Source organism: Equus quagga, chromosome 2, assembly GCF_021613505.1.
Source record: "Equus quagga isolate Etosha38 chromosome 2, UCLA_HA_Equagga_1.0, whole genome shotgun sequence".
NCBI lineage: Eukaryota > Metazoa > Chordata > Mammalia > Perissodactyla > Equidae > Equus > Equus quagga.
The window spans coordinates 67,048,808-67,073,252 of NC_060268.1; the positions used below are offsets into that span (position 1 = coordinate 67,048,808).

Below are 24,445 nucleotides of genomic sequence, written 5' to 3' on the forward strand. Positions count from 1 at the left end.
AGGGATTATAAAAAGAGAGGTAGTCAAACATGATCCAGAATGACTGAAACGAAAAAGATTGGAAATAATCTAGTGGTGGTGAGTATGAGAAGCAACTGGAAGCCTCATACACAGGTGGTGGGAGTAAAATTGGTTCAACTACCTTGGAATATTATTTGGGAGAATCTAATAGTGCTGATCAAATGCCTAGCCTGTGACCTAGCATTTCCACTCCCAGGTCTATACGTAGCAGAGATGCGTACAAAAACAGCTGCAAGAAGGCTCACAACAGCAGGGCTCATCATAGCCCAATACAGAAGGCAACTCAAATGTCAACCAGCAGTTGAATGGATACATAAGTTGTTGTGTATTCGTATTATAACAGACCATCACACAGCAATGAGAATGAACTCCAACTACACCCAACATTGTTGATGAGTCTCATAAAAAAAGAGTAAGTGACAGCAGCCAGACACAAAAGAGTACAAACCACCCACTGAATCATACACTTAAAAATGGTTGAAATGGTAAATTTTATTTTATATTTTATGTTTTACCAAGATAAAAAGATGAAAAAAATTCATAGAACTATACAACACAAAGAGTATACCCTAATGTAAACAGAGACTTTAATTAATAATAGTGCATTAATATTCATTCACCTATTGTAAGATGTAACATGCTAATAAGAGATGTTAATAATAGGACGAACCATGATGCAAGGAGAAATATAGGAGCTCTGTACTTTCCGTTCAATTTTTCTATAAACCTAAAACTGCTATAAAAAATAAAATCTTCTAACTAAAAAATATTCCAGGCAAAAAAAATATGCATGGCATGATTTCAATTACATAAAGAATAAAAACTAATACATTAGTTTTTATTAGACATTAGAAGTTGGGATCATGCTTACTCACGGGGAAGGAGCACAAGGGGGTTCTAGGGTGCTGGTAACGTTCTGTCTCTTGATCTGAGGGCTGGTTACATGGCTTTGTGAGTCTGCAAAAATTCATCGAGCTGTACATAGTATCTGTACTTCTCTCTATGTGTCCTGTAATTTAATAAAAAGCTTTAAGAAAATATTTTTTTAAAAAAGATAAATAGTCTATCATGTAGAAGTCCAAATAATTTATGTAGATACTCCATCCTCAAGGAAGGGGAGGAGAACTCCCCGCTCCTTAGGTGTGGGCTGGGCATAGTGACTTCCTTCCAAGAGCACAATATGGTAAGGGGGAGAGGAGTAATTTTACTGCGGAGAAACCTGATAAACACCACTTCAGCCAGCTAAGCACGACCAACATCAACTGTCCTAAGTTGGCTTAGTAACATGCACCCTTGATATGATGTGATGAAAATGATGCATCCTTCTGTGATCTTACTACCAATAGCCCATAACCCCAGCTTCGCATGAGAGAAACATCAGACGAATTCCAATCGTGAGACAGACTACAAAATACCTGACCAGTACTCCTGAAAACTGTTGAGGTCATCAAAACAAAGATAGTCTGAGAAATGTCACTGCCAAGGGAAACCCAGAGAGACATGATGACTCGGTATAATGTGGTGTCCTCCTTGGTGGGATCCTGGAACAGAAAAGGACATTAGGTAGGTCAGCTGCTCCTTCTGGGCCTTGGTCCTCTGCCCGCGCCCACCGGAGCCTGTTTGTGTAGACTGACCAGAGCCGGCGAATTCTCCACTCCGAGCCCATCCAGACTGCCCCGACCCCAGCTTTCTGTCCTTTGAAAACACTAAGAATAATGTCCCTGAATCAGTTTTTACTAGAGCCGATCACCTGTCACGCCTGGAACAGGGATCATACCCAGACTGCCCTTAGCCCCACTAATCACGAAGTCCACATCTATAAGAAGAACGGGAGTCAGTGGGTGAAAGCTCATGAACTCAAGGAGCACAACAGACACATCACAGGCATCAACTGGGCTCCCAAGAGCGACCACATTGTCACTTGTGGGGCAGACTGCAATGCCTATGTCTGGAGTCAGAAAGATGGTGTTTGGAAGCCAACACTGGTGATCCTGCGAATTGATGTTGCAGCCACTTTTGTCAAGTGGTCCCCTCTAGAGAACAAATTTGCCGTAGGAAGTGGAGCACGGCTCATTTCTATTTGTTACTTCGAGTCTGAAAATGACTGGTGGGTAAGCAAGCACATTAAAAAGCCAGTTCATTCCACGGTCCTCAGCTTGGATTGGCATCCCAACAATGTCTTGCTGGCAGCAGGATCCTATGATTTCAAATGCAGAGTGTTGTTTTTTTTTTTTTTGAGTTATTGATAGGTTGCAATCTTGTGAAATTTCAATTGTACATTAATGTTTGTCAGTCATGTTGTAGGTGCACCACTTCACCCTTTGTGCCCACCCCCCACCCCACCTTTCCCCTGGTATCCACTAAACTGTTCTTGGTCCATAGTTTTAAATTCCTCATATGAGTGGAGTCATACACAGATTATCTTTCTCTCGCTGGCTTATTTCACTTAACATAATTCTCTCAAGGTCCATCCATGTTATTGCAAATGGAATGATTTTGTTCTGTTTTGCAGCTGAGTAGTATTCCATTGTATATATGTACCACATCTTCTTTATCCATTCGTCTGTTGATGGGCACTTAGGTTGCTTCCACGTCTTGGCTATTGTAAACAGTGCTGCAATAAACATTGGGGTGCACAGGACTTTTGGGATTGCTGACTTCAGGCTCTTTGGATAAATACCCAGTAGTGGGATGGCTGGATCGTATGGTAGTTCTATTTTTAGTTTTTTGAGGAATCTCCATACTGTTTTCCATAGTGGCTGCACCAGTTTGCATTCCCACCAGCAGTGTATGAGGGTTCCTTTTTCTCCGCAACCTCTCCAACATTTGTTGCTATTAGTTTTAGATATTTTTGTCATTCTAATGGGTGTAAGGTGATATCTTAGTGTAGTTTTGATTTGCATTTCCCTGATGATCAGCGATGATGAGCATCTTTTCATGTGCCTATTGGCCATCAGTATATCTTCTTTGGAGAAATGTCTGTTCATGTTTCCAGCCCATTTTTTGATTGGGTTGTTTGATGTTTTGTGGTTGAGTTGCGAGAGTTCTTTATATATTAAGGATATTAAGCCTTTGTCAGATATATGACTTGCAAATATTTTTTCCCAGTTAGTGGGTTGTTTTTTTGTTTCAATCCTGTTTTCATTTGCCTTGAAGAAGCTCTTTAATCTGATGAAGTCCCATTTGTTTATTCTTTCTATTGTTTCCCTTCTCTGAGAAGGCATGGTGTCCGAAAAGATCCTTTTAATACTGATGTCAAAGAGTGTACTGCCTACGTTTTCTTCCAGAAGCCTTATGGTTTCAGGTCTCACCTTTAGGTCTTTAATCCATTTTGAGTTTATTTTGGTGAATGGTGAAAAAGAATGGTCAATTTTCATTCTTTTACATGTGGCTTTCCATTTTTCCCAGCACCATTTGTTGAAAAGACTTTCTTTTCTCCATTGTATGTCCTCAGCTCCTTTGTCAAAGATAAGCTGTCCATAGATGTGTGGTTTTATTTCTGGGCTTTCAATTCTGTTCCATTGATCTGTGCACCTGTTTTTGTACCAGTACCATGCTGTTTTGATTACTGTAGCTTTGTAGTATGTTTTGAAGTCAGGGATTGTGATGCCTCCCATTTTGTTCTTTTTTTCTCAGGATTGCTTTAGAAATTCGGGGTCTTTTGTTGCCCCATATGAATTTTAGGATTCTTCGTTCTAATTCTGTAAAGAATGTCATTGGGATTCTGATTGGGATGGCGTTGAATCTGTAGATTGCTTTAGGTAGAATGGACATTTTAACTATGTTTATTCTTCCAATCCATGTACATGGAATGTCTTTCCATCTCCTTATGTCGCCATCCAATTCTCTCAGAAAGGCCTTGTAATTTTCATTATATAGGTCCTTCCCTTCCTTAGTTAAGTTTACCCCAAGGTATTTTATTCTTTTTGTTGCGATTGTGAATGGTATTGTATTCTTGAGTTCTTTTTCTGTTGGTTCATTACTGGAGTATAGAAATGCTATTGATTTATGCAAATTAATTTTATACCCTGCAACTTTGCTGTAGTTGTTGATTACTTCTAACAGTTTTCCAATGGATTCTTTGGGGTTTTCTATATATAAGATCATGTCGTCTGCAAACAGCGAGAGTTTCACTTCTTCCTTCCCTATTTGGATTCCTTTTATTCCTTTTTCTTGCCTGATTGCTCTGGCCAGGACCTCCAGTACTATGTTAAATAAGAGTGGTGATAGAGGGCATCCTTGTCTCGTTCCTGTTTTCAGGGGGATGGGGTTCAGTTTTTGCCCATTGAGTATGATGTTGGCTATGGGTTTGTCGTATATGGCCTTTATTATGTTGAGGTAGTTTCCTTCTATGCCCATTTTGTTCAGAGTTTTTATCATAAATGGCTGTTAGATCTTGTCAAATGCCTTCTCAAATGCAGAGTGTTTTCTGCCTACATTAAAAAAGTAGATGAAAAGCCAGCCGTACCCCCTGGGGCAGCAAGATGCCTTTTGGTCAGCTGATGTCAGAGTTTGGTGGCAGTGGCACTGGTGGCTGTGTGCACGGGGTCAGGTTTTCCAGTGGGAGCCGCCTGGCCTGGGTCAGCCACGATAGCACCGCATCTGTTGCTGATGCCTCAAAAAGCGTACAGATCTCAACTCTAAAGACAGAGTTCCTGCCCCTCCTGAGTGTATCATTTGTTTCGGAGAATAGTGTTGCAGCTGCTGGCCATGACTCCTGCCCAATGCTCTTTAACTACTATGACCGTGGTTGCTTGACCTTCGTCTCCAAGCTAGACATTCCAAAACAGAGCATCCAGCACCACGTGTCTGCCATGGAACACTTCTGCAACATGGACCAGAGGGCCACGACTGAGGACCGCAACACAGCCTTGGAGACGCTGCACCAGAACAGCATCACTCAAGTGTCTATTAATGAGGTGAACAAGCAAGATTGTCGCAAATTTTGCATGACTGGCATCGATGGAGCCATGATAATTTGGAATTTCAAGACCTTAGAGTCTTCTATCCAGGGCCTTCGGATAATGTGAAGCTGAGTGAGCCTCCCTGATCATGTGGCAAACTGACACACCGAAGTGACGGCAGCCCCGCCCGCCATTTGCATGATGGCAGCGTGAGCCAGCCGCAAGGAAATACTGAAGACACATGGTGAAAATATCGTGTGTTTTTGTTTGAATATAATTGGTGAAAGTGTTAGTTTTTTTTGTTTTTAGCCTTTTTTTTTTAAGATTTTTTATTTTATTTTTTCTCCCCAAAGCCCCCCAGTACACAGTTGTATATTCTTCGTTGTGGGTCCTTGTAGTTGTGGCATGTGGGACGCTGCCTCAGCGTGGCTCGATGAGCAGTGCCATGTCCGCGCCCAGGATTCGAACTGACGAAACACTGGGCCGCCTGCAGCGGAGCGCGCGAACTTAACCACTCGGCCACGGGGCCAGCCCCGAAAGTATTAGCTTTTTAAAAGCAGCAGTGACTTGGGGTTTTTTTTGTTTTTTGTTTTTGCCTTTTCATTCCATTCTTGACCAAAGCTTCTCTTTAAGTAGTTTATTATGGAAAATTGTCACACTAAGTAAAAGGGTGGGGAGGTATGTAAATTATCTACTAAAAATTAAGTTAAAATGCTGGAAAAAAAAAGGACATTAGGTAAAAACTAAGGACATCTGAATAAAGTGTGACTTTAGTTAATTAAAGAAAGAGAGGGTGTAAGAAAGAAAGGAAAAGAGAGGTTGTCCATTTTCTATAAAATTCAGCCTAACCTTGAACCTTGATACTTTTTATCGAGAGAGCTGAACCCTGTGGAGGTACGGTTAGAAAACAGCTTTTCTTTCCTCTCATCCGTGGTTTTCAAACAGGTTCTGTCAGTGTCGGGTTCCCAGTCGTTGTCCCTTGACATTTTCACAGGTTGACCCCACAGCTTTCTCATTTTCAGAAATTAAAAAGCCCAGTCTAGTCTAAATCAAAATTGGCTTCTCACACCCAATTTAAAGTGGGTCCCCATCTTCCTCTCAGATGTGACCCTGTGGGAAGGGGAGAGGCGTGCTCTTTTTCTGCTCTTCTTTCTTCCCCTCCCCCCTCCTGATGCTCCCACAGGGCAGGGAAAGCAGGGCACTGGGAGAAGAGCCAATCTCTTTTAATTCGACTGGAGCTGTTTATCTTCTCAGCTATGGACACCCTGGTGTGGAGTAGATGTTCTACTGCCAGCTTTTCATTGAGTGCCTTTGAGTCCCAACAGTGTCCCCCACGTCACACAGTTCCTAACGTAGTTGACGGACTCTCTAGATGAACTTTTGCCCACCCCCAGCTCAATCCCACAGGATATGCCCTGTAGTCTGTCACTGCTGGTGTCCCCTCCCCTCTGCAGTGAGGTGCCATGCATGCAGCTTAAGTCCATTCCCTTCAGCATGTCCGCCTGCCTTAGGAGACTCACGTTCTGTAAGGTAACCAACTCTGGCCCTGCAGGCTGCCCTCTGCTGCCTCTGCCATCACAGGCTGCTCCACTCAGTCTCTGTGTCCATGGATTTCCCCCAGACCCGAGGACACATGTCAAGCAGGTGCACTGCATAGTGGTCCAGAGCACAATCTTCTAAAGTTTCGAGTCCCAGCTCTAACATACTGCTATGTGACCTAGAATAAATTACACAACTTCTTTCCACCTTTATTACCCTATTGTAATATGAGAATAGTATTAATTTCTGTCTCATAGGATGACTGAGAATGTTTTTTGTTAATACGTATAAAGCTCTTAAAACAACACTGGGCCCACAAGAATTGAGCGCTGTGCAGTGTGTGATAATAACACACATGCCAGACAAAGAGAACAGATTAGTGGCTACCGGGGGAAAGGTGGGGTGGGGGGTAGGCACAAAGGGTAAAGGGGTGCACCTATAACACAACTGACAAACAATAATGTACCGCTGAAATTTCACAAGATTGTAACCTATCATTAACTCAATAAAAATTAAAAAAAAAAATAACCACATGCCACAGTCTCCCTCACCACGCTCTACCCCACCTGGACTCCTGGCTGGGGAGAGAGATACCATTCTCCCTTCCTTGCAGGTATCCCACTCCCAAAGTTTTGGTCTCCTGGGACTCCCTTCACTTGGCTCTGTGACATTGGGGGGGCGGGGGGGGGGTCCTCCTTCCTTCCCCAGGGGGAGGAGAGAACCACTGTGGGACTCCTCACCAAGAATCAGCCCTTTACCTTAAAGCTCTCTTTCACACAGTGAACGCCCACATACCATCATGTAGGTTCAGATTGCTGACATCTGTCTTATCTACTCTCCCTCTCTCCTCTCTATATAGATACATAGTTAGATGTACATTTTTAAAGTGAACTATTTAAAAGTTACAGAACTCATGACCTTTCACCCCTAAACCCTACAGCATTGATCTCCTAAGAATGTTCCCTAAAATATTCTCCCACAAGACCATTATACTACGTTCACACCTAAGAAAATTAGCATTAATTCCATAATATCATCCAATCTCTAATCCTTGGCCATGTGTCTTCAATTGTCCCAAAAATGTGTTTTGTAGCTTAAAAAAAATTTTTTTTAAATCCAAGATCCAATCAAGGTTCACATATTGCATTTGATTGTTATGTCTTTAGTCTCTTTGCTATGAAAAAGACCTTTGTCATTTTTTTTTTATGACATTGACCATTTTGAAGTGTCCAAGCCAGTTGCCTCGAGGAACAGCTCGCACATGGATTTTCTTCGCTCACCTTTACCATCTCTCACGACGAGGGAAGGTGAAAGGGGACTTGTCTTTGGAATGCAGAATTCTCATCATCTCTTGCTGAAGTGCCAGGTGGCTGGGACCATGACCTTTCCTTACCTGCTTTCACAAGTTGTCAGAGAGGCGCTGCCCAACACTCTTCCGCAGAGGAGTGGGAGCCTCCTCCCCTGATCAGCCTGGACTTGATGCCCATGCAGGGTCCCTCCTCCCGGGCACAGCAGGAAAAAAGGCTGGACCAGCCCAAAGGCCTTTCGCTCCCAGCAGCCTGCCCTGCCCTTGAGAGAAATAAGCCCCGCACCCTCTCCACCCCCCCTCACCCCGACCCTGGACCCTGAAAGGAGCTGAGCATTCCTCCCCCAGAGACACAGCACCTATCCCCAAAGAGCTGCCCCTGGGCTGTGGGTAGTAGGTGGAGCCGAGGGATCATGGCCCAAGGCCAAAGACTGATCCTTTCATCTTTACCAGTGACTTTGATATCAGGTGACCAGCACAGCCAGGCCAATCTGATAGGGAGTGGTGTTCATAAAAGGCCCCCTCACCTGGAGCCAGAAGCTCTGTACCGGTCCCCACAATCCTGCTGATCTCAGGCACTTGCCTCCACAGGTACCTTTCCTGGGCCCATTTCCCAGTCCCTGGGATCTCCCACCATGTATTCTGGGGGCCAGTAGGGATGGAGGATGGGGGACCCTGGGTCAGGTGTAGGAGGCCTGAGTTCTAGTCCTTGTTGCCTTGCTCCAGTCCTCAGTTTCTCAATTTTTTTTTTTTTAAAGATTTTTTTTTTATTTTTTCTTTTCCTCCCCAAAGCCCCCCGGTAGATAGTTGTGTATTCTTCGTTGTGGGTTCTTCTAGTTGTGGCATGTGGGACGCTGCCTCAGCGTGGTCTGATGAGCATGCCATGTCCGCGCCCAGGATTCGAACTAACGAAACACTGGGCCGCCTGCTGCGGAGTGCGCAAACTTAACCACTCGGCCACGGGGCCAGCCCCAGTTTCTCAATTTTTAAATGAGCAACTTGGACTGGGCCATCTCCAAAGATCGTTAGTCTGACTGGAGCGGAGAGATGGGGATGGGTCCCCACCTGGCATGAGGCCCTGGCTACAGCTGAACCTCAGCCTCCAAGACTGTGAGGTGAGGGGTACTCATCCTCAGGGGAAGCGCCCTCCTTGGTCTTGAAAAAGAATGCCCTGGGGGAGGGGGCATCATGAGCCATTTGCATCAGCCCTGGGACCTTGGCCCCTCAGCATTGCTGGGAGGGATCGGCTTCCTGTTCCCCGGGTATGAGGAGGTATCAGCAGGAAGCCAGCACTGTCAGGGACCCTTCAGCACAATGCCCAGCATACACCTTGTGCTGGGGGCTGGCGGGGGTGCTTCCCTGTTTTGAAGCGGTCACTTGGCTCTACTCCAGCCTCAGAATTGGAAACTGAGGTGATGGGCAGAGGGGAGGCCGGGGCTGAATTTAGATGCTCAAGTTGGGAATCTTGAGGCTTCTTTCCAGCCCTCAGGTTCAGTGCTGAGCTAAGGGTGAGCTCCTGGAAGTAGGACCCATGGTGGATGTATCTTATGCTTTCTGGCGTCCAGCTGGGAGCCAAGCACAGAACAGTACCAGGGTTTACTGACTGAGTAAATGAATGAATGAATGGCTCTATCTCTACTCTCAGCTTTGCTCCTCCTTCTTCTTCCCCTGTAGCTGATACAGATGATGTTGTCCCAGCTCAGTCCCTTCTTGGCCACAGAGCTTCTCCTGGCCTCCATTATCTTCTGTCTGGTATTCTGGGTGGTCAGAGCTTGGCAGCCCCAGATCCCCAAAGGCCTGAAGAGTCCACCAGGGCCCTGGGGCTGGCCCTTCTTGGGGCATGTGCTGACCCTAGGGAAGAACCCACATCTGGCTCTGTCGAGGCTGAGCCAGCGTTATGGGGATGTGATGCAGATCCGCATTGGCAGCACACCTGTGCTGGTACTCAGCGGCCTGGACACCATCCGGCAGGCCCTGGTGCGGCAGGGCGATGATTTCAAGGGCCGGCCTGACCTCTACAGCTTCACTCTGATCACTAACGGCCAGAGCATGACCTTCAACCCAGACTCTGGACCAGTGTGGGCTGCCCGCCGGCGCCTGGCCCAGAACGCCCTCAACACCTTCTCCATCGCCTCAGACCCAGCTTCCATGTCCTCATGCTACTTGGAGGAGCATGTGAGCAAGGAGGCGGAGGCCCTCCTCAGCAGGTTGCAGAAGCTGATGTCAGTGGCTGGGCGCTTCGACCCCTACAGCCAAGTGGTAGCGTCCGTGGCCAATGTCATTGGTGCCATGTGCTTCGGGCAGCACTTCCCCCACAGCAGCGAGGAAATGATCAGCCTTGTGAGAAGCAGCCATGAGTTCGTGCAGACTGCCTCCTCCGGGAACCCCGTAGACTTCTTCCCCATTCTCCGATACCTGCCCAACCCTCCCCTGCAGAGGTTCAAGTCCTTCAACCAGAGGTTCCTGCGGTTCCTGCAGAAAATAATCCAGGAGCACTATCGGGACTTTGACAAGGTGAGCCCAGGGTGTAGGTGGTGAGGGGGCACCGTGCAGAGCCTGGGTGTGGCCCCGCTTACCCATCTCCCAGGTACCCACACAGCTGCTGTGCTGCCAAGGCCTAGGAAGACCTGGGACACCTTGGGCCAGCTGTGTGACCTGGAGCCAATCTCTTTCCTTCTCTGACCTCAGTTTCCTCATAACTATGGCCTTTCCCTCAGGGCCACTCAAAGCCCCAGAGAGATAAGGCCAGGAATGGGTCTCTGGCAGACACCTGCAATGTGGGGGCCGTTAGTGTGAGTGAGAAGACTTTTGTTCTACAGGAACCTGAATCCCCAGTTCAGATGTCACTTTGCTTCCCTATACATGAACCAACCTCCTCCTTTGGAATTGGATCCCTGGGGTTATTGGGAGGAAGGGTCAATGGGGCATCAAATGACACCTTAAGCTCTACCCAGCACTGCTACCAGCTCCTGTTGTGAGCCTGGAGGCCAGGCGGGAGTGCCAGATGGGATGGGGCAAGGTCCAGCCTTTGGCCCTGGAAGTGTTGGGGTGCTCCTAAGATTGTGCCTCCTCAGAGCAGCATCCAGGACATCACAGGCGCCCTGTTCAAGCACAGAGAGAACAACTCCAGAGCCAGTGGTGTTGTCATCCCCCAGGAGAAGATTATCAACATTATCAACGACATCTTTGGCGCCGGTAGGAGCCAGACCGCTGTGCCTCCATCCACCAGTGACTGCCCTTCATCCACAGACTTGCCCAGCCCCAAGACCATCAGATATCTCACCAACCACATGGCCACATGGTGCAGGTCACAGGTTCAGGATTTGAGCCCAGACTATGCCACCAGCTCCCAGTGGAAACTCAACCAATTCCCTCTCCTACTCTGAGCCTCAGTTTCTCCATCTGAACGATAGAGTGTTCTCTGGCCTGTAAGTCTAGGGCCCTGTAATTCCAGCAGCTAATTACAAAACCAGTAACTCAAGTTTGTGTTGAGGAGACCTGGCCTCTCTCCTAAGAAAATTTATGGGGGCTGGTGGGGGTGAGGCAGAGAAAGACAACACTTGGTACATTATGGTGGGTGCTAGGTAAATGCTGGTTTCTTATTCCTTTCTTCTTCTTTCTTCGCCTTACCCCATGCTGCCCAGGATTTGACACAGTCACAACAGCTATCACCTGGAGCCTTACGTACCTTGTGACAAATCCTAAGATACAGAGGAAGATCCAGGAGGAGCTGGGTATGCTGTGTCCTGCAACTTCTGGTGGAGAGAAACCTTGGGGCCCCAGGTCATTTGTTCAATCTATATATAGTGTTATGTGCCTACTAAGTGTAAGCCCTGGGCATACAATTGTGCCCACTCTTGCCTAGAAGATGCTGGGTAGGGGGTTAGTGGGCCTCAGACATGTAAACAAACGTAGTACCACATAGGGGAAAGGGGACACAGATGCCATGGAGCAGTCAGTCAGGGCAGCCTCTAAGCCCTGTCTGTCCTCTGTGGCCTGCAGACACAGTGGTTGGCAGGGCGCGGCAGCCCCGACTCTCCGACAGACCCCAGCTGCCCTATATGGAGGCCTTCATCCTGGAGACCTTCCGACACTCCTCCTTCGTCCCCTTCACCATCCCCCACAGGTGAGGCCTGCCTATTGTGCCCTCCCACCTCTGAAGTCCTCACCATATCTTCTCCTCTCAGCTTCTCAGCCCTGGCCCTGCCTTAGACCTCAGCATCTTCTTCCTGGCCGTGACACCAGGTTCCTCACAGACCTCTGGTCTGCCCCTATCCAGTCCAAACATGATCAAGCTGCCCGACTCTCAGGAGAAAATCACACTCCTGACCTCAGCTCTCATTTCTTCCCTACAAGAACCCCATCCAGCCAGGCTGGTCTCACTGTCCCGCACAAGCATGATCCAGAATCCTCCAGGTTTGCTTACGCTGGACCTTCTGCTTGGAATGCCTGCTACTCTTTTCTCTGGCTACCAGAATCCTATCCTTGCCCAAGGTCAATCCCGACACAAATTTCCCCTCCCCTAGAAGACTTTCTTGACTCCTCCAGCTGGCACAGCTTATTCTTTGATATCTTATAGGACTCACAGAAATTTGTCCTTGATTATGCCCTGGGACTTTTTTTTCTTTTTTTGAGGAAGATTAGCCCTGAGCTAACTACTGCCAATCCTCCTCTTTTGCTGAGGAAGCCTGGCCCTGAGCTAACATCCATGCCCATCTTCCTCCACCTTACACGTGGGACGCCTACCACAGCATGGCTTTTTGCCAAGCGGTGCCATGTCCGCACCCGGGATCTGAACTGGCGAACCCCCTAGCCTCCAAAGCAGAATGTGTGAACCCAACCGCTGCGCCATCAAGCCGGCCCCTGTCCTGGATTTTAACAATGTCAACAGACTTAGTGAACACTTACTTCTGCCCATATACTGGTCTAGTTATTCCCAGAGTAAGAGGCCTAACTCCTCAGCCAGGCTGGGAACTTCCCAGGACTGGCCCAGATCGCCTGCTTCTTGGCTCCAGAGCATGGCCAAGTGCACAGCTGGGCACAAACAGAAGTTTAATAAACACTTGTTGAAGTTGAAGAACAGAAGCCACAGAGGGAGAAGGATAATTTCACCTCTTCTCTGCTCCTGACAGTCCCTCCCGGTATAGGGTATGGAGACCATGGTGGGCAGGCTCTTGGGGTGGGGTGGAGGTAGGAGCAGGAATCTCCTGGAGACATGCCTCAGTTTTCCAGCCCCTGAGCCTGACAGCCCTCTTCCTTCCTCAGCACAGTAAGGGACACGACACTGAACGGCTTCTACATCCCCAAGGAACGCTGTGTCTTCATAAACCAGTGGCAGGTCAACCATGACGAGTGAGTACACATCCTTCACTGAAAAATGTGTGAAGTTCAGCAGTCAGGAAGGCTGTTTGTCCCCCTAGGAAGTGGTTATATAATAAAGGAATGGTGCCTCGATAGTTATATAGCCTGCTCTAGGTGACAAAATTTAGATCCATGTTTCTCAAACTTTAGTGCATATAAGAATCGATCAGGGGCTGGCCCCGTGGCCGAGTGGTTAAGTTCGTGCGCTCCGCTGCAGGCGGCCCAGTGTTTCGTTGGTTCGAATCCTGGGCGCGGACATGGCACTGCTCACTGAACCACGCTGAGGCAGCGTCCCACATGCCACAACTAGAAGGACCCACAACGAAGAATATACAACTATGTACTGGGGGGCTTTGGGGAGAAAAAGGAAAATAAAAAAATAAATAAATAAAATCTTAAAAAAAAAAAAAAAAGAATCGATCAGGCAATTGGTAATAGATTATGGCGCCCCATCCTCCAAGATTCCACTTTGGTAGGTAAGGTGGGAGTACCTGCAGTGATTCTGATGTGAATGGCTGAGGGACCTCTCTTTGGAAATCCCACTTTAGTCTATAGGTAGGGGGATCATATAATTTATCACCCAAACTGGGGCACTTCTGAGTGTGAAAAGGGATGCCATCAATAATTAATATGAAACAATGGCATAAGTTGGTATATACTGTTGATTTCCCTTGTATATTGAGTAGGATAAAGACAAATATGTTTTCCTTCTTTTAGTTTCTTTTAGTTAAAGCATTATTTCTTTAAAATAACAAATAAATATTAAAAAGCACTATTTTCAAGGCTGATCATTTTAGAGAGAGCTACGTAAAAGAAATAAGCATCAAAGTACAGTTTGGTCCCTTTCCCCACTCTCCTTTCATTGCTCTCCATCTATTCTAACACTTGTGCTATCAATAAAAGTCTGTTCAGAAGTTCTCCCCAGGCCTTTCCTCCCAGAGATCCCATCTCCTCTGTTCCTTGCAGGGAGTTGTGGGAGAACCCGTTTGAGTTCCGGCCAGAGCGATTCCTCAGTGCTGATGGCACCACCATCAACAAGACCTTGAGTGAGAAGGTGATGCTCTTTGGCATGGGCAAGCGCCGGTGCATAGGAGAAGTCCTGGCCAAGTGGGAGGTCTTCCTCTTCCTGGCCATCTTGCTGCAACGGCTGGAGTTCAGTGTGCCACCAGGCGTAAAATTGGACCTAACCCCCATCTACGGGCTGACCATGAAGCATGCCAGCTGTGAACATGTCCAGGCACGGCTACGGTTTTCCATCAAGTGAAGAAGGCACCAGCATGCTGAGGCAGAGGGAAGGGTGGGGGCACCTATGGGGCCTCAGCCCTTGTTTCTTTCTTTCTTAAATAACAGCTTTATTGAGATATAATTCACATACCCTATAATTTACCTCCTTAAAGTGTACAATCCAATGCTTTTAGTATATTCACAGAATTGTTCTGTTACCACACCACAATCAATTTTAGAACCTTCTCATCTCCCGTAAAAGAAACCCCATACCCAATAGCAGTCACTCCCCACCTCCCCTAATGCACCTCCCCTGCCCAACCAGCCCTAGGCAACTACTAATCTATTTTCTGTATCTATAGATTTGCTTAATCTGGATATTTCATATAAACGCAATTATACAATAAGTGGTCTTTTGTGACTGACTTTTTCACTTAGCATAATGTTTTCAAGCTTCATCCATTTTGTAGCATGTATCAGTAAGCCCTGGTTTCTTGAGTCTTGAGAATAAGCCCAGGTCCGTTTCCTCAGTCATCAATTAGTACATCTTTCACTGCTCTCTTCTCTCCTTTCCTGTATAATCCAAGTCTTTGAACACTTGAAGGGAACAAAGAGGAAGGGACCCAGCCCTGTGGGCCAACCCCAGATGGGAGAATGGGGATCCCTCATGCCCCATCCTCAAAAGGTCGGATATCTGACTTCTCACAAGGCCATGATTTGTTTGTCCACAGCTAGAGGAGGATAAGCTCCCCAGAAGTGCTTGAGTTACCTGCAAAAGGCTCAGATCTCATGAAAGGGCACTATCAAAGAGTAAAAAGATAAGCCACAGAATGGGAGAAAATATTTGCAATTCATATATCTGATGAGAGATTAATATCTAGAATATATAAGGAACTCCTAAAACTCAACAACAAAAAACCGACAACTCAATTCAAAAATGGGCAAAAGACTTGAATAGACAGTTCTCTAAAAAGGATGTGCAAGTGGAGAACAAGTACATGAAAAGGTGCTCACCATCATTAGTTGTTAGGGAACTGCAAGTCAAAACCACAATAAGATACCGTTTCACACCTACTAGAATAGCTATTAAAAAAAAACCCAGAAAGTTATAAATATAAGTTGTCCTATGTAAGCCTAATAATAACCACCAAAAAAGCCTATCATAGATGCAGAAAAGAGAAAGAGAAAGGGAAAGGAATCTAAGGAATCTAATTACCAATGATAATGGTGTCAATTCAACAAGAAGACATAACATTTGTAAATATTTATGCACCCGACATAGAAGCACCTAAATATAAAAGCAAATTTTAACAGACCTAAAGAGAGAAATAGACAGCAATACAGTAATAGTAGGGAACTTTAATACCCCACTTTCATCAATGGATGGATCATCTAGACAGGCAATTAATAAGGAAACATTGGTCTTAAATGACACATTAAACCAGAAGGACTTAATATATGGATACCGAAAATTCCATCCAAAAGCAACAGAATACAAATTCTTTTCAGGGGCACACAGAACATTCTCCAGGATAGATCACGTCAGGCCACAAAATAAGTCTTAATAAATATAAGAAGATTGAAATTATATCAAATATCTTTTCCAGCCACAACGGTATGAAACTAGAAATCAATTACAAGAAGAAAACTGCAAAATTCACAAATATGTGGAGATTAAACAACATGCTACTGAACAATCAATGAGTCAAAGAAGAAATCAAAAGAGAAATCAAAAAATACCTTGACACAAATGAAAATGGAAATACAACATACCAAAACTTATGGGATGCAGCAAAAGCAGTTCTACAAGGGAAGTTCATAGCAATAAATGTTTGTCTCAAGAAACAAGAAAAATCTCAAATAAACAACCTAACTTTATACCTCAAGGAACTAGAAAAATAAAAACCAATGAAGCCCAAAGTTAGTAAAAGGAAGGAAATAAGAAAGATTAGAGTGGAAATAAATGAAATAGAGATTAAAAAGAAAATAGAAAAGATCAATAAAACTAAGAGCTGGTTCTCTGAAGAGAAAAACGAAATTGACAAACCTTTAGATAAACTCACCAACAAAAAAAGAGAATTCAAATAAAATCAGAAATGAAAGAGGAGACATTACAACTGATACCACAGAAATACAAAGAATCATAGGAGACTATGAACAATTATATGCCAACAAATTGGACAATCTAGAAGAAATGGATAAAGTCCTAGAAATATACAACCTTCTAAGAATGAGTCATGAAGAACAACTGATTACTAGTATATTACAAAGAGATTGAATCAGTAATCAAAAACCTACCAACAAACAAAAGTCCAGAAATAGACAGCTTCACTGGTGAATTCTACCAAACATTTAAAGAAGAATTGATAACAATCCTTCTCAACTCTTCCAAAACATGGATAAGGAAGGAACACTACCAAACTCATTTTATGAGGTCAGCATTATCCTGATACCAAAACCAGACAAGGTCACCACAAGAAAAAAATTACAGGCCAATATCCCTGATGAACATAGATGCAAAAATCCTCAAAAAAAATTATTAAACCAAATTAAACAGTACACTAAAAGGATCATACACCATGATCAAGTAAAATTTATTCCAGGGATCCAAGGATGTTTCAACATCCACAAATCAATCAACATGATAAATCACATTAACAAAATGAAGGGATAAAAACCATATGATCATCTCAATGATACAGAAAAAGCATTTGACAAAATTCAACATCCATTTATGATAAAAAAAACTCTCAACAAAGTGGGTATAGAGGGGATGTACCTCGACATAATAAAGGCCATGTATGACAAGCCCACAGCTAACTTTATACTTAACGGTGAAAAGCTGAAAGCTTTTCCTCTAAGATCAGGAACAACACAAGGATGCCCACTCTCGTCACTTTTATTCAACAAACTATTGGAAATCTTAGCCAGAGCAATTAAGCAGAGCAACAGAGAAAATTGGAAAGCAAGAAGTAAAACTCTCACTATGTACAGATAACATGATATTATATAGAGAAAAACCCAAAGACTCCACCAAAAAACTGTTAGAACTAATAAATGAATTCAATAAAGTTGCAGGATACAAAATCAATACACAAAAATCTGTTGCATTTCTATAAACTAATAATGACCTAGCAGAAAGAGAAATTAAGAAAACAACCCTATTTACAATTGCTTCAAAAAGAATAAAATACCTAGGAATAATTTAACCAAGGAGGTGAAAGATCTGTACACTAAAAACTGTAAGACAATGATGAAAGAAACTGAAGAAGACATGAATAAATGGAAAGGTATTCCATGCTCATGGGTTGGAAGAATTAATACTGTTAAAATGTCCATGTTACTCAAAGCAATCTAAAGATTCAATGCAATCCCTATCAAAATTCCAGCAGTATTTTTAACAGAAATAGATCAAATAATCCTAAAATTTGTATGGAATCACAAAAGACCCCAAATAGCCAAAGCAATCTTGAGAAAGAAGAAAAAAGCTGGAGGCATGATTTCAAACTATACGACAAAGCTATAGTACTCAAAACAGCATGGTACTGACATAAAAACAGACACATAGATCAATGGAACAGAATAGACAGCCCAGAAATAAACCCATGCATATATGGTAAGTTAATTATGACAAAGGAGGCGAGAATACGCAATGGGGAAAGAACAGTCTCTTCAATAAATGGTGTTGGGAAAACTGGATAGCTATGTGCAAAAGAATGAAACTGGACCGCTATCTTACACTATACACAAAAATTAACTCAAAATGGATTAAAGACTTGAATCTAAGACCTGAAACTGTAAAACTCCTGGAATAAAACATAGAGGGAAGTCTCCTTGACACTGGTCTTGGCAATGAGTTTTTGGATTTGAATCAAAAGCACAGGCAACAAAAGCAAAAATAAACAAGCAGGATTACATCAAACTAAAAAGCTTCTGCACAGCAAACAGAACGATCAGTAAAATGAAAAGGCAACCTACCAAATGGGAGAAAATATTTGCAAATGATATATCTGATAAGGGGCTAATATCCAAAATCTATAAAGAACTCATACAACTCAACAGCAAAAAACAAACAATTTGATTTAAAAATGGGCAGAAGATCTGAATAGACATTTTCCCAAAGAAGACATCCAGATGGCCAACGGACACATGAAAAGATGCTCAACACCAGTAATTGTCAGGGAAATGCAAAGCAAAACCACAATGAGCTATCACCTCACACCTGTTAGAACGGCTGTCATCAAAAAGACAAGAGATAACAAGTGTTGGAGAGGATGTGGAGAAAAGGGAACACGTGCATTGTTGGTGGGAATAGAAATTGGTGCAACCACTATGGAAAACAATATGGAGGTTCCTCAAAAAATTAAAAATAGAACTATCATATGACCCAGCAATTCCACTTCTGGGTATTTATCTGAAGAAAACAGACTCCTTTCTGTGGCTTTGAAGAAAATAATAAATTTAACAAGGAAAATCCGCTGGAGTCTGTGCTAAAATCCTGAAAGGAGGAAGCACCTCACCCAGCTTCGTCTGTCTGTATCCATGCCTGTCCTCAAACCAAAAGCAAACTCCTCAAGGAACCTCCATCTGAGAGAAAACTCAATTCACCTGTCCGTTGGAGGCAGCCTACCTGGGGGCTCCATTCTTAGGGGAGAAATGAGCCTGCTCTGAACGTCCCAGTCGGAGGAGGGAACTGCAGCCCAGCGCTGGGAATCTCAGGAAACAGGGCCTTGTCTAAGGAAAGAGACATGGCCTTGCTCTGGGAGCGCCAGTCTGAGGGGGACATGCTCCTATCCTTCAGAGCCCCTAACTAGTGGAAGACTCCACTTATGCACCCAGCAGCACATATAAAGACCCCTAACAAGCAACAAACAGATATTGCCATACTTTGTCAATCCAATATTCAGCAAGACCCAGCCTCCTGGGGAGTTTCAGGCCCAGTGGTCACCCAATGGTCACTGCCCCGTCTAGCTCCCTGTGGTCAGGAGTTGGCCTGAGCTTCTCACGCACACCTGGCCAATCTTTCACTCAGGCTGGCCTGTGGCTTCCCTCTGGCCAGAGCCAAAGTAAGAGGAATTGGACATCGAGACTTTGCCCCTCACCCCCCACTCGCCATTCCTGACCCCCAAGCAGGCTGGAGGCAGACCGAAACAGTTCTCTCCTGCTCCTTCCTGGGCAGGCCCTGGATACACACCATCCCAGCCTGTTCTCACAGCTGTAGGAGGTGGGCACCGTTATACCCCCTTTAGAGATAAGGAACCCAAGTCTCAGAAAGCATGAGTTGGGAATCGGTGAGGGAGGGACTCAGGGCTGCATCGCCTACATGACTCTGACGTGCGTGCAGAGTCTCTTGCCCGGCCTGTGCCTCACCCTCTTAGCTGGGACTGTCTGGATAGAACAGGGCAGTTTGGAAATGCAACATGATTACTGAACCGTGTGGAGAGTTGGAAAGAGCACTTGGCTGGAGGGTTAGGAGGCCTGACCTCAGGTTCCAGGTTTGGGTGACCTTGGGCAAGTCCCTCCCCCTCTCGGGGCCTCAAATCCCCGTCTTCAGCCACCCCTGAGGTCTTCCCCAGCACTGTAAACCTGAAGATCGGGCCACTGACAATGCTCCTCCAGTCTCACTTAAGGCTGTGGGCAAAATCCTGTGAGGGCCTGGCAAACTCAGAGCTGCAGTGCTCTGGGGAGGGGTGTGTTGGTAAAGAGGAAATGGTGGGAAAAGCCCTGGGCTTGGAATCCCACCTGTGCCTCACGGGGAAAATGAAGAGACTTTGCTGTCTCCCAGCCTGTCCAGTTCAGACCCTCAACTCCTTTTGTCTCAACCATCCACCACGAACCAGATCTTTCCTTTACTTGTGTACCTTGGTCCAGGTTCTTGAGAGAGAAGTTTGACTGAGCCAGGCCATATAGGTCAGAGGTCATGGGTCAGTCAGTGGTTGGGTCCCCCTGGAGCGGTGTCCACCTCTGGTCCAAATAGTCACAGCACACTGGCCACCTTGGCAGGTTGGCCCTGCATACCAGGCCTAAGAGAGATTCTGGCACAGAGGAAAGCCAGCAGAGCGACACTAGGCCTCCATTTGTCACTTTCTGCCCTGCCCACCCTTCTCCATACTGCAGCGTGAAGCCATCTTGCCCTCCCCCTCAGTCCTTCCGGAGATTCCAAAAGCCTGGGCTTCCTGACAAATGAGAGAAAGAACTACCACTATTTTTACTTTAAACCAGCTCACCCCTTCTCAGAAGGGGGCTGTGACACTGAGCCAGTTGGTCCTCCCTGGCTCCTTTTTCCTTCAGGGTGACCCCCTCAGAGGATCTCCTTGGTCCCTGTGCAAGTGAACCAAGACATTGGGGACCCCCTAGGTCTGCCCAGATAAGTCTCATGCAACTTGCTCCTCAAGAAAGGATTGTCCAATTGACAAAGGAATCTGAGGAGGGAGCAGACTGTCTGAAAGAATGGTGGTGAGTGCACCGTCTGGGTGGGGGGAACCAAGCAGAGGCTGGATTTTTCCAGTCCAAAGTTTATGAGGTTCAAAGAGTCAAACCACGAGTCAGCCTTCCACCTTATCCCTGTCACTGGCTCCTGTTCTTCCTGAGAGGGGGCTGCCGCCAGAGGTCATCACACCTAGCCGAGCTCCTCATCCCTCAGTGATCCCCTCCCTCAAAATTAGCTGCCCAAGACCCTGCACTCTGATTACCCTTTACCCTGATGCAGGATCTCCTTGCAGTGGGGGCTGTAATTCAAAGATATGCAGCTGCAGTGGGGGGCTCGCAGGCTCTGCAGTGGAGGGGGCACTTTTGGGTGAGGAGCCTGCCCTGGCCTTGCACTAATAAGGAGGCAGCCTCTGCTTTTTACTGAGGCACCTGTGCTTTTCCTGTGGGCCCTTTGTGCCAACAGATTACTCTGGTTTTAGGAGGATAATGTGGTGATACTCAATATGCTTCCCCAGGCCACCCCTTCACCTCTTCACCCACTGCATCCTGGGCCCACAATTAATAAGCATCTAATCCCCAGCAGGACTTGGGAAAGGGAAAGGGGATAAGGCAGGAGGCTGGCTGGAGAGAGAAATCCAAATCCCAGCTCACCCAGCAGCCCTGGGCCAGTTGGGCAACCTTTGTGAGCCTAGATTTTCTCACCTTGAAGCTGGGGAGGAGAGTCTTACCCGACCGGGTTAGTGAGAGGCTTAACAAGATATAGAGTGCCAGGTATTAGGTCAGTGTTCAACACACACATGCACACGTACACATCACACACCAGGAATGCTGGCATGACATGTGTGTGGCATGTGCAGCTGTGTGCACACCAGGCACACATGTGTGAGCCGGCGTTCCTAGGACCCTGCGCTTTCTTACTGGGGTCTTGCCAGGGCTTGGGCTCAGCCCACTTCCTTCCACTGCTCCCCCTACCCAGAAGCTGGGGAGGGCTGGGGATGCTGGCATGCCAGGGAACAATGGGCCCCCAACCCCTTCCGGCCTATTGCGTGAGAAGGAGCTGCCGGAAGGAAACACCTCCCAGTAGGACAGGCCACCGCCCCCCTGACTCCTGCCCCAGGGCAGTCTGGAGACCCCCCCATGCTGCTCAAGGGGAGGGTCTCTGCGCACTCCAGGCCTCTCCTTTTGGTGCCTTCTGACTCTACCACCTGGACTGGCTTCCCCCATATCCTCTTTCAGAGGCATCCCAGAACCCTCCCCAGGGGCTGAGGTGGGTCCTCCTGCAAGTGTCCAGGGCCTTGTTCTCATACATCTCTGTGTCACCAGCGTGTGGCCTGGGGAGAGCAGTCTCCAGGAGTGTTGACCAACTGGGTAAGTGACTGAGTGCAGGAAGCCATTCCGGGGATGGTGAGCGGCCCAGGGACTGAGCGGGAAAGAGGAGAGACAGGAGGATTGAGCTCAGGGCTCAGCCAAAACTCCTACACTGCAGATCAGGGTGAGGTCAGGGCCCCAGAAATCCCTCCAGAGAGCATAGGGCACACTGCTGGGGAGCCAAGGATGCTCTTGCTCTCCCCACAAAGTCCTTGCAATCCTCAAGGTTTCATTTGTGTAGCAGCACCTTCACCTACACCCCCCAAATTTTTCTCTCTCTCACGTACAATCACCGCCACTCAGGGTCCAGTGCCTCCGCCATCAGACTAGAGGCTCTCTGAGGCAGGGGAGGGAGCCAGCCAGAGGGGGGCTCTTCCACTATGCCTGTCCACACCCAGCAGGACGTCCCAGAGGACTCACGCCAGGTGGGCTGCTGACCAGAGGCTCTGGACAAGATACACCCAGTCTGAGCCTCAGTTTTCCCACCGAGAAGCCGCGTATGTGGGGAGTAGACTGGATGAGACCCTCCCTGCAGCTGGGCCCTCCTGGCCTGGGTGTGGGGTGGGTGCTGGAGCCCAGAGCACAGCCTGGCTGATGCCCAGGTGGAGGCTGAAGTCTGCCTGAATCTTGCCCAGCTACTAGTTTTCCACACCATGGCCTCCCAAAGCTCTGGGCAGGGTCTCTGCTCTTCCTATCTAGGGAGGTGGTGTCACCAGGTCCAGGTCTCCAGGTTCTCAGGGGTGACCACAGCCAGTGAACAGAAAGAACAGGAATGGCTTTGCAAACCTGCCTGATTGCCCCACCAGCCACCTCCCCACATCCACCCCCACCTCAGAGAAAGCACTAATCTGGGGACTGAGATTCCTCGATTCTTGATTCTCACGGCAAGGACTCTCAGGCACTGAGCAGCAGCTCTCTCAGCCCTGAGGGCACCAGAGATGGCAGGCACACCTGCAAACACATGCCTGGCTGCAAGCATGCACATACCTGGCTGGCGTGCTGATCCACCTGAATACACACCTGGCGAACTCACGCACAGGTATACACCTGACCACCCCAGGCCCACACCTGCCCATGCACATGCACCCATAGAGAGTGGGTGGCCCCACATCGGCAGCCTTATACACCGTCCCCAGGACTAGCATCTGATACGCATGCCCACCCCTACTCCCACTCCCTACTGGCACTCTTGACTGGGCCACTCCAGGAACTGCATCTTCTTGTGAACCCCATACCACCTCCACTTTGGAGTTCCAGAGGACACTAGTGGTGTAGCATGGTGTTGGAGGTGACTCCTAGGCAGGGTCCAGGGGTAACAATGAGGTCTAATTCTGTGTAGCAGAGGATGTAGCAGTGAATTTTTGTTTCCAGCAATGCTACAAATTCACTCATTCATTCATACAAGTTTTTATTAAAAGAAAACATTTCAAATCAGTGGAGAAAAGATATATTATTGAATAAATAATGTTGAAAAAAATTGGATACCTCCCTCCCTCCTAACACCAAAATTATTTCAGATGGATCAAAAATTTAGGGGCCAGCCTGGTGGCGTAGTGGTTAAGTTCACATTCTCTGCTTTGGCAGCCCAGGGTTCACAGGTTCACATCCCGGGCGCGGACCCACACACTGATCAAGCCATGCTATGGTGGCAACCCTCATACAAAACAGAGGAAGACGGGCACAGATGTTAGCTCAGGGACCATCTTCCTCACCAAAAATAAATAAATGGTTTTTGAAAATATATATAATGTTGGTAATAAAACCACAAAAGGCCAGAAGAAGACATGGAATTGATCTTTTTAAAATAATCTGAGAGTGGAAAAACCCTTTCTAAATTTGGCACAAGTCCAAAAGCTATAAAAGAAAAGATTGATTCTACTACATAAAAAGAAATCATTTCTGCATTTAAAAGAATAGTAAACAAAGTCAAAAGACATATGATGAATGTGTGCTGGATGTCTCCCATTTCGCCCCTCCAGCTCCCCTCTCTACCCTTCTCACCCTGTTCACTGCCATGCGAAGCTGACCTGTAGGGGCCTCGTCTGCAGGCTCCCTTGCCCTCTGGTTTCTAGCTGGGTCATGGTATGGAAGCTCTAAGGGAGATGGGAGACGTGTCCCCTCAGGCATCCCTCCCCAGCAAGCTCTCCCCCTGGGGCTCTAGTAACCGCTCCTTCCAGCAGCATCCTTCAGGCAACTGAACTACCCTCAACTCCCCCTACTGAACTACTCCCCCTACTGAACTACTTCCCCTACTGAACTACTCCCCCTACTGAACTACTCCCCCTACTGAACT

General features: G+C 46.6%; 2 protein-coding genes across 2 annotated transcripts; both read left to right on the forward strand.

Annotated features, from left to right (window-relative positions):
* Positions 1 to 1,675: 1,675 nt before the first annotated feature.
* Positions 1,676 to 5,051, forward strand: LOC124236118 (actin-related protein 2/3 complex subunit 1A-like). Its single transcript, XM_046654819.1, is given in 3 exon segments — positions 1,676 to 2,239; positions 4,443 to 4,483; positions 4,486 to 5,051. Coding segments are annotated over 3 exon segments (1,110 nt in total). The 5' UTR covers positions 1,676 to 1,736.
* Positions 5,052 to 8,300: 3,249 nt separating this feature from the next.
* On the forward strand, positions 8,301 to 14,733 carry LOC124235814 (cytochrome P450 1A2-like). Its single transcript, XM_046654278.1, has 7 exons — positions 8,301 to 8,361; positions 9,445 to 10,284; positions 10,845 to 10,965; positions 11,415 to 11,504; positions 11,773 to 11,896; positions 13,036 to 13,122; positions 14,098 to 14,733. The coding sequence occupies exons 2-7, from the start codon at positions 9,454 to 9,456 to the stop codon at positions 14,393 to 14,395; spliced, it is 1,551 nt and encodes a 516-aa protein (XP_046510234.1). The 5' UTR covers positions 8,301 to 8,361; positions 9,445 to 9,453; the 3' UTR covers positions 14,396 to 14,733.
* The last annotated feature ends 9,712 nt before the right edge of the window (positions 14,734 to 24,445 follow it).